General features: G+C 38.9%; 1 protein-coding gene across 2 annotated transcripts in view; it reads left to right on the plus strand.

The window, feature by feature from the left end:
- Nucleotides 1-9,868, plus strand: part of PRUNE2 (prune homolog 2 with BCH domain) — a 148,191-nt gene extending 138,323 nt beyond the window's left edge. The window contains exons 17-19 of one of the 2 annotated variants that reach the window (XM_054185408.1): nucleotides 1,277-1,312; nucleotides 3,389-3,436; nucleotides 5,556-9,868. In XM_054185408.1, the coding sequence (XP_054041383.1) occupies nucleotides 1,277-1,312; nucleotides 3,389-3,436; nucleotides 5,556-5,577 (106 nt within the window). In that variant the 3' untranslated portion in view covers nucleotides 5,578-9,868. The remainder of the gene's footprint in view (nucleotides 1-1,276; nucleotides 1,313-3,388; nucleotides 3,437-5,555) is intronic. The other variant, XM_054185409.1, reaches the window with a different exon arrangement.
- The last annotated feature ends 923 nt before the right edge of the window (nucleotides 9,869-10,791 follow it).

Genomic DNA, 10,791 nt, shown 5'->3' on the forward strand with positions numbered 1-10,791 from the left:
GACTGAATACCTTGGAAAGCAATCATGGTTTTCATGTAGGTCATTACTAAAAAGATATGTTGTTAAAGGATGCTTTTTCTTATTCTTTTTATCAAATGTCCTAGGTTTTGAACAGGCAAACATGCTGTACTAGAAAGTATTTTGATGACTAAATACACAAGTATTTTCCTTATGGTTTGTCAGTGACTAGGTATGAAGAACGCTTCTTTTGGAGCTGTCATAGATCTCTGCAACCAAGGCAGGAGTTTTCACACCTGCTTCACAGTAGTTGTCAAAGCAGCATCATTTCCTTCATCAGGCTGGTGGTTGCTCTGATACTTGTGGTGTACTTCCAGGGAGCAAGTGGGAAGCTCAATTTTTGCAGTGGCACTTTTAAAAATAATAACAGTCATGAACTCAGGGATCATAGGGACTTTCACTCAAATTTATTTGCTGCTGTAACTTATTTAGAAGTGAGGTAATGCTAAGAATGTGTAGCACCGAGGTCATTGGTCACCTGATAAAGGGATGTCCAGAATGTTCTAATATCCCTAAAATTTTTTCATCCTCCCTCCATCCCTCCCTTCCTCTTCTGATTCTTGTAAACATTTAAATTTCTTATATTTCTTTCTGATAAAGACCTTAATCTGATAAATCAGTGTGTTTCTCTGTTTCTACTGTTACACTGTCTGTAGCAGTACGCATCACTGTGTTACACGCATCTTTTTTCCCTGTGGACTGAAAACTGGTTGTAAAGTCCATTCACCTCCCGGAACAACGATGAAACGATCACAGCACTGGTACCAAAGAAACTTTAGGACAGAGCTTAAGAAATTTTAGAGAACGTCTTCTCTACTTCATGTCATCAGCAGCCAGATCATGATTTTGCTGAAGAAAAAAATCAGAAGATGACAAGTGTGCCCATTGGTGGCAGGCATTTTGAAGGTGTCTTGATATGAAGATTTAGTGGGTGGGTGGGTTCAAGGCACTGTGAGTAGTTACTCCCATGCCACAGGGAGAAGAACTAATAGCTTCCCTTCTGCTGCAAATTGAGAAAGGCTCCTGTGGCAAAATAAAATAAAACTCAAATTTCGGCTTCATAATTGCTCCACTGGCAAGTACAGAAATACCACTATGGTCATGAGGAATCCCATCTGTAGAAAGTACGTAGGGTTATGCCAGAATTTGGGTTGTATGGTTGGTTGGTAGTTTTTATGGAAGTGGGATACAATGTGCCTGTTGTATCATATGAACCTGTACATCTTTTCTTTTCCTTCACCCACTCTTATCTTGTAAGGTATGATGAAGAGAAGTGTATTAAGAGAAGAATGAGGTAAAACTTGCTTTCTAGCCCATGCTGCTGCTCATAATGGAGTGAATCTGTGTGACAGCCTTTCACCTGCAGGCGACCTCAACAGCTGAACGAGAGAGGACTTGCAATGATGTGGAATCTTACTTTCCCCTTCAAGCTGTTGAGATCAGCCTCCCTTCTAAATAAAAAGCCACTCAACTGTAAATGTCCTTGACTTGGCCCAGGCTGTGGCTAGTTTAATACCATCTGATAGAGCAACTGAACGCTTTCAGCTCTGTCCACTGGGCATGCCTCAGATCCCTGCTGCTTTTATGTTTCTGCCTCCAAATGAGCTAAATAAGGAGTTACAAATTAAAGGTGGGCTGAGCACAAGGATAAATGGTATCATACTCAGCTGAAGAGCTTTAGGGTTAGTGCATAATACTGGGTGCCTATTTTAGAAGCATGTACTATATTTGTTCTTTGCTCTGCTATTGCTCTGCTTCTCTCTTATGCTGTGCTTGCTTCTTTGTTTCTTTACATCAATAACTTTTACTCATGCAGACTGGATGAGGAGCTGAGGGAAACTTCAGAAACAGCTAAGTAAGATAGCTTTCAGCTTGATGCTGGCATTATATTTACTGGGTTCACAGGAATGGATTGAATGCAGTAGTACATTATGTGTTTGGTATAGCAGTCAGCTAGTAGTTTCAATTACTGTGTGAGTTGCCACATTTGTGAATTGACTTCCCCTCTCACTGTAAGCAGCCTGCTTTTGTACCGTTCGGTCTCAGTAAGGAGTAATCATACCTACCCTTACACTATAAAAACATTTTTGCTGTTTTTTGATGATCGTTTCTATAGTCATGGGCATGACTGAAATCACTTCTTTACTCCATTAAAGTGGTTCATTAAACATTTTCTACCCTTCACCTGTTATGTCAGATGATTCATAAAGTTTTTAGGAGGCAGTTCTTTTTAAAAAGTATTTTTTTTACAATTTGCTAAGTTAGGGATAGCTATTGTACCTCATTCTCAGTTAGGGTAGGTAGGTAACTTTTCCTGTCTTTCCAGTGTTTGTTGGATGGGCCAGTGAATTAATACTTGGTAATATTGTATTGTTTATGGTAACTAAATAAATCAGTGTCAGCTGATGGTCAAGTGCTTTAAACTTGTAATTCAGTGCTTAGACTTTAACATACTGAGACAGTATGTTGTGAAGTACTATAGAAATCCTTAACTGGAAGGACACAATCCTTGACTGATTGAGCAGAGCTTAGAAGGTATCCAGTGCACTTTTTTCACATGTGTGTCATACACAGGATTCTGGAGGAGGAACCTGTGGCTGTCAGTCCTAGTATTACATTTTCCCTGCAATTATTTTAGCGAGAGATTTTCAGGTTTTGAAGTTTGTTTTCAGTCTTCTTCTTTAGCACTGCAAAATTTTCATTTTTCCACTTCTTCTGTGTTGTATTTTTTCTGAAGTTTCTTCTTTTGCGGTGCACATTTTCCTCCGCTTCTCCTGGGATTAGCTTTTAAAACCGCCTCCAAGAAATACCTAAAACACTGGCCACTGCTTTTTGATTCTAGCAGTTAAACTGCCTCAGAAGCAATACCTTTACATAAGTAGTTATCTGATACCACCTGAATATTTTTTTAAACAAAAGAGGCCCACCCCAACCTTGAAATGCAACTACTGTCCCTTCTATTCAAACATTTTCAAACGCATTGCTGTATATAACAATGAAAACTCTGTGGAAGAAAGCTGCTTTCTTGTTACTCCTTTCATTTAAGACTGCAGCATAGCAAGTGAAAGGGGAACTAAATATTCATATGAGGCATCACTGATTATTGTTGTTGTTGGATGTATGAAGTCACTGTAGTGCATTTCTCTTCCCTAACTTAAAGAAATAGCTTAAAAATTTATTACTCAAACTAATTTGTGTCGCAGGCACTAAGCTCAGTACATTCCTATCAATAACTTTTGTGTGTTCGTGCCATCAAAGATACTCACTACAGTTAGTTATTATGTCCCCCAAATCTGATGTCATATTTAAAAAGAGAAAGAAATAAACACAGAATAAATGCTTACTACTACCTCTTTTACCTTGTACCCAGAACTAGCTGCCTCTCAAATGATCCAGAAATGACTTCAGTGGAGCACGAGTAAGAATTTGTGCCTAATACCGTCATTATGTTTTAACATTATTTTACAACCACGCTGCTAGGAACTGAGGCTGGGTAGACTCCATAAGGCTTTTTGGAGGCCTCAATGCTTTTAGAGTTACTTTCAGGAACTTGATTCAACATATGCAAGCAGAAGAAGTTAGGATCTACTATATTTGCATTGCAGATGTGTTTAAAGTGTCCTCGACCATTTTCAGGCAGAGACAGATAGAATTCTTAACCTGAGGATATTCAGGTTAAGTTATGTGAAAAACATATAGAAAGAGCGCAACACGATCAGAGTAAAGGTGGTCCCGTGCATCATGCTCAATTAAAAGTAAAGTGGTAAACTTGCCATTCTCATTCAGAGATTAAAAAGTCTTATATTTTACTTTGATTTCTGGGTCTGTTCTTGATGTTTTCCTTCTCTTTGATTTTTGTGCTTCCCAGCTTCTTTCATAGTTATTTCCCTGACTAAATCTCTAGTGTCTTTACGTCTCTTCCTTTCAAAGCTGGACTGGAGCTGAAATGGAGATGTGTCAGTCCTCTGGCATGCCATTCCTCCGTCTGATACTGTAACTGAAGCATGCGAATGGAAAACCCTGCACTGCTCTTACTGTGCGTCAGGGATGGTGTTAGTAGCTGCAGTGTGTCACGCAAGCGCTAGCAGTTCATTGCTAGAATAGCCTGTCAGGAGGAGTAGCCACTGCAGCAGCGTGCGCGTTCCCAGCCAGGGTGTACAGGGGAAGAGTGACGGGGGACGAGGACTTTGCTGTCCCTCCCCGTCTGATTGGTACGTACAAATACACTGGTGTTCTCACGCTGGAGCATCGTTCAGGAAATCACATGCAGTAAACCTGACTCCTCAGTAAAAGGTTCCATCAATAGCACGAGTATTAATCAGCAGGCAAATAACTAGAAATACAGGTAGCAAACAGATGCATAAGTAAAATGGAGCTTGTACAAAGGTTAGAACCATAAGCTAAATTCTTGATTCCTGCAGCAGTTGACAAAATCTCTGAGCACCTTTTTTTTTTCCCTCAGACACTGTTTATTCTGTAATGAGTCAATATGAGAACTGTTTTTTTAAAGTATGAGAACAGAAAATAAAAAACATGTTAAAGACTATTTATTTATGATTTTGGCCGTTTTGTGGCTTGAATGATTTTCCCGTTTTTCTCAAAAGAGAAGCTGGACAGCAAAAAGCAATAAGAGAAGAGAATTCATATTTAGCTTAAACAGATGTAGTTGAGACCAAATGAATGCTAATTTCTGCTATTTATTTTCTCTGCCTAAATATGAATTTGTTTTCAGGAGCAGTAATAACTTTACTGTGGTCATACCACTCATTTCTGGTGCTATTTCTTCAGGAAATAGGATTTCCCATGTAAATGCCTCCACAGTGTTAACAGCAGTTTTACACAGACTTTCCTTCTGTATGTTTTCTGCTGAAACTTCTCTGGAGTCTGCCCAGCTCTCAGTTTGCTTCTGTTGTCTTTTTGATATCTATTACAAAGGCTTTTGTCTATTGTTTTGTTCTGTTTTGTTCAACTTCTTGCACTTCCTCATAACTTTAAACAAAATTCATTGTGAAATAATTCACAGTGAAGAACCCTATGTGTTCTGTAACAGTTCATAAATATTGAGAGTGTTTTAAATAGTTATGTGTCCTGTGAGGAAAATTGTATTTTGATGCAATGTTTACAATGACAACTTCTTCTTCTAAAGAGTACTTCTAAAGTATTTGGTGACATGTGCTTTGCACTAAATGGCAAAACCATACTTCTAGAAACATTTTTAGGGGCACCTGTATTTTGCCACACCATGATGTCATTCCAGCAGTGGATCTTTTCACATCTGGTGTCTACTTCAGATTGGAATGTAGTTATTAATTTCAGTAAAACAGTAACAGATCTTATTAACGTGTGCATTTTCCATATATAGTAGACAGGATGTGTGTAAATTATTTGACACCAATGCATTTAAGTAAATGAGAGATGAGAATGCTCAATGTTTCGGGGGAGCTCAAGATTGCGGAAATTGCGAGCCACGTGTTTCATAGCACTGATTTTAATTTTTTTTGTTCTTTTGTGGGTTTTTTTTTGTCTTTAATATATAGCATTGACATGACCCTGAAATAAAAATCATCGCTGCCAGGCATTTGAAGAAGACGATTCGTTTGGATTTTCATCGCCCAGACACCCATGACAACGGTGTACAATAGGCAATTTGGGTTAATTTTGTTTGGTTTATGATTTTTCTGTGTCATTCAGCAATTCCAGAAGACCAAAAAGGGCCAACCCTGTTGCCATGGAAACAGCAGAATGTTGAGCCTGGTTATTTTTTGTGTTTTCAGCAATAGAGTTTTCATTAGGAAGGCTTTCAGATCATCTAGCATCGCTTTCTATGTGTGTGTGCGAGTTCTGTTTAAAAGGATACCATTTTACCAACAGCGTGCCTCATGAACATGTCAATGAGGTTGTGGATTTTTGTTTCACTTTTGTCTTCAGCATATTAATGTTTATGCATAGCTGAACAGAATAGTTATTGTTACAATAAACTTTAGCTTGGTTGTGTCACAGAGCAGCAGCAACTTTATTGTTTAAAAATAATTCTGGAAATGATGCAGGACTTTCTTGAATTTGTCTGATTCTTACTGTCTGAAAAGTCTGTCCACGTTCATTTAACCCTCATGGCTTCTTTATTTGGTAACAGAAAAGACTGGTACACTAAAAAATTAATAATTAATCATCAAACAGACTTCCCAGAGGACAAATGAGTAACTGAAAATAATTTTATTTTAATAATTTAGTTTAGTATCTTTATTTTAGGGATACTTTTTATAGAAACAGCTAATCCTGTAAATGAATGTCAAAGAGTCTAAAAGCTTTGGAGCATTAATTTGTTATTGTTGTTTTTTAAATCTGTTTTTCCAAAACTTTTTTTTTAAGTTACAAGTCTTCAAACGGCATCCTAACTCCAATCATAAAGGCTATTCATGCTATGAGTATGAAATGAATACTTAATATTTCCTACTAACGAATGAAGGTTAAATTATAAATCTACAGTTGGGAGTCACACTCATTTGTTAGGAATAGATGTCAAAGTATTATTCAAAGTTTATCTAATATATATTTAAAAAAAAGTATTACAGTGCACGTTATTGTCTGTGTCATAGAACACAGCAGTAAAAACATGACAGGGAAAAAAAAACGCTAAGTATTTCTTGTTTGCTGCTTTCCTGTGTGCTGGCACAAAAGACATTGCAGTGTAAGTCCTCCTATTCACTGGAAAATAACTGCAGTCTCTCAGACCATTGTTTTGCAAGAAAGTGCAAATTAATTGTTGAGTGAGTTCCACTTTTCTGCTTTAAAAAGACAAGAGTCAAGAATATGACTGATGCTTTCAGTTCCCCTAATGAACACACGCATGTGCTTTCCAAACCTGATGAGTCACCTGCCTTTTGGGATGTCCTAACAGAAGTAACGGTGTTACCCACTTTCTGAAATATTACTCTTACCTTCAAGAGATTTTCATCTGCCCTAGAATGACATCTGTGGATTCTCTACTTTGTCTGTAAGTCGTTAGACCTAACAATTCAAGATAGTTTGCACCTCCTTTTTATGTATGCACTGACTCCAGTCCTGCCTCAAGTCCAGAATTATTAATTAAAGAGAACACAAGCAAAAATTTTCTTGGGGAATAAAGTTTAAGCAAAAGGCAGGACAGAATGAGCCTTGATTTTTCAGTAGGATCCAAACTAAGAGTGAAAATTCTATTTTGTCCTTCATTTAAAAGATTGATATTTTTCTTCTGTGGTTTGCACGTTTCCATCTCTGTCAGTTTGTTTCTTCTATTTGCAAGGTAGCCTGCAGGCAAGGAAGCAACCATCCATCCCTGTGTGCACAGTTGTGCAGCCGTTGTGATGACAGTTGACAAAATTGTCAGAAAGGCAGGAACTTGCCAAATGCTTTCTTACCTGCCAGCATCAAAACCGAAATACCCGCGCCTCTGTGGTCCTTGCTCTGTGCTGGCGAGTGGTGCGTTGTGTCGTTGCCACACTAGCTAGCCTGCCATAGTGCATCTTTCTGTCAGTTCCTGCTAATTTTCGCAGAGGAAGGGCCTAATCCTGCTGGCCGTTGCTGCTGCTCTATAACCTTGCCCTAAGTTAGGATCTGGTAGTTTCCACCATTTCTCAGATGTTCGAATCTTGGCTTGTGTCTGCCTTATAAAAGTGCTGTCACTTAGAATATTGGGGATAATGTTTTATGTACAGATTAATATTTGTATTAACTTCCAGATGCTAATTAAGCTTCACCTAGATCTAAACTATTAAAAGCATTTAGTGGCATGAAGTTACATCTTCTGTAGACCTGTAGTTTAAGCCACCTGGAACGAGCTGGATGATTTCTGTTATGCCATAAGTGAGAGAAGTGTCCGCCAGAAGAGAAGTTCACCACAAAGTAGAGGTTCAGTGCCAATCTTCGTGCGCTGTTTGAGACCTAAGTGGGTTATGTGAGATTTGTGGTCCTAGTGGTGGGTGTCAGCTCAGAGGTGAGTTTAATTCCAAAGGCTTTGTATGAAATTACTAAACAACAAAGCTATACATGAATTAATAGAATTAATGTGGGTGGACTAATAGTGGCAGCCTGAGACAGAAGGAATTTGTTTAAGAAAGTTGTCACATTAAAAAAAAATGGGGCGTCAATGTGAGGGTGCAAAAGTGATTGCAAGATCAAGGTGTGCTTATTAATATATTTTGAAAAGTTTTTTAATGTTATGATATGGTAATTCTATATTATCCTAACAATAATGTATCAACATTAATAAATCAGTAGTTTGTTGAAAGAGGAATATAGTACGTATAATTGCACAGATATAATCTTTTATATACGGATTTTTTCTACTGTGTATCAGAGTGCTCAGATAAAATATAAATTAATAGTTGCGATTTTTTTTTTTGTGAAAAGACCTATGCTGACTTAAATTATAGATTAAGCAATACAAGGATATCTAATATCATTGTATGCATATATATACATATGAATCAGAAATAAAGAACTGCAACCCACCACTGGAAGTACTTCCTTTCAGTTGAAGTTTTTTTGTTATTCCCTGCGTGCAATGGAAACACTCGACAGTTCCAAATCACAGTTCTTTGCATAGGTGTAAATATTTTTTTCTTTCCATTCCCTTCCTGTCTTTCCAAAAATTGAAACTGAATCAATTCTGTGTCTCATGATGCTACTCTCCACCTCCATGTATTCAAATCCTTGCTTTGCTGATGCTAGCAATATTGTTCCTGAAAGAAAGGAGGAGAAGCTCTTCAAATTGCTCTCTAATTGTCTATGCGGTTATCTAGAAGTCAAATGCGCAGATAGTTTCACTTCATCTCATACGGTAGGCAGAAAACAGAAGAAACGGGGCAGAAACAGACTGCCTGTGAAACCACCCTGAGCAGTTTAACAACCTCATTGCCTGCAGTGAAGGAAAGACACTGGTGGATGTTCGGTCCTCTCGCCTCCCTGGTGCCATGTGCCCACTCCTGTCCCAGTCTACGTCTCTGTCACATGGGTCTACCTATACTGCCACTACTTTAAGCAAACCTGGCTGACTCATGGAGAACTAACCTGGAGCATTGTCCAGTGAGGCACCAAATATGAGCTAAAAGGGGATAACCTGTGTCTTCTTAATTGCCACCCACCTGCAAGCAACTCTCTGAGTGCTCCTAGACCTTTTCAGTGTAAAGTCAAAGAAGTGGGATTAAAGTAACCTTTCATGCTTGTTGAACGTAATCTCTTTGACTATCGATAGGTTTGAAGATTTATCAGATCTTAAGAGCTGAGAATTTAGGGCTTAAATTGAGCCTCAGAAGCAGACTTAATTACCGCCATGTCATACAAAAGAAGTGCTGCTGGACTCCAGGAATCTTAAATTGTGTTTTGGTTTTGATTGTCTTTCTCCAGGTCCTTCCAATATAATTTAATCACAATTTAAATTTTTTGCTGGCAGTTATCTCTGGTGTGCAGTCATATGGGATCGTTTATACCCTAAATTGCAGAGGCTGGAATGGCTACGCTTACATCCAGCTATAATGCTGTAACTGGGAGAGCTGTGGGTCATCCTAATACCATCAGTTGTTGTAAAGAGAGCTCGGATATTTTTTTTCCCATACTTTCTATGTGCCTTACCACCTGGCAATTTATGTTCAAGGTCCTACACTTGGGTCGGGACAATCCTCGTTATCAATACAGACTGGGGGATGATGTGATAGAGAGCAGCCCTGCGGAAAAGGACTTGGGGGTACTCAGGGAAGAAAAGCTGGACATGAGACAATAGTGTGTGCTTGCAGCCCAGGCCAATCGCATCCTGGGCTGCATCAAAAGAAGCATGGCCAGCAGATCCAGAGAGGTGATTCTCCCCCACTACTCTGCTCTTGTGAGACCCCACCTGGAGTGCTGTGTCCAGCTCTGGACCCCTCAGCACAAGAAGGACATGGACTGTTTGCAAGGGCACATAGCGATAGGACAAGGGGCAATGGCTTTAAACTAGAGCAGGGCAGGTTTAGATTAGACATTAGGAAGAAGTTCTTTACAATGAGGGTGGTGAGACACTGGAACAGGTTTCCCAGAGAGGTGGTGGAGGCCCCATCCCTGGAGACATTCAAGGCCAGGCTTGATGAGACTCTGAGCAACCCGGTCTAGTTGAAGATGTCCCTGCTTACTGCAGGGGGTTGGACTAGATGACCTTTAGAGGTCCCTTCCAACCCAACACATTCTATGATTCTATGATTCTGTGTCTTCCAGTAATTTGACTGATATTTTCAGAGTGCTGATTAATGGTTTTTGTAGCTGGGAATACTGGTGCAATAGACACATCTATTTACACAAGGAGAAGCTGAAAATGCAATTAAGTAGTAATACAGAAGCTTTACTTCCAAAAAGGGAAATCCTAGTATATTAACTGTTGACATCTTCCTGTTCTCTCATAGTCCCTAAGTCATCCATGTTGTGAACGTTTGGGACATCTTAATATTTTTCTCAAGAAAAAATGCGTAAAAAGGTGTAAAAGTACTTAAACTGTATGTTCTGTTCATCTGCTGTTTCTTCAAGAGTAGATTAAAAAGATAATTTCTTTTCTCATAGATTTTCAGTGGAGGGTTGTCGTGAAGTAAGTTTTCAGCACAGTTCAGTGGCGTAAAATAAAGTGTATCAGCTGAAAGGGAAATCCATCAGCATGCAGTAAGTTAGCATTACCACTAATTTCCCAACTGTCTTAATTTTCTGCCTTCCTGCTTCTCCAAGATTTATATTCCTGTTAGCTCAGTCTTTAGAGCTAAAGCGGAAATTGATTGC

Source organism: Rissa tridactyla, chromosome Z (genome assembly GCF_028500815.1).
Source record: "Rissa tridactyla isolate bRisTri1 chromosome Z, bRisTri1.patW.cur.20221130, whole genome shotgun sequence".
In the NCBI taxonomy this organism is placed as follows: domain Eukaryota; kingdom Metazoa; phylum Chordata; class Aves; order Charadriiformes; family Laridae; genus Rissa; species Rissa tridactyla.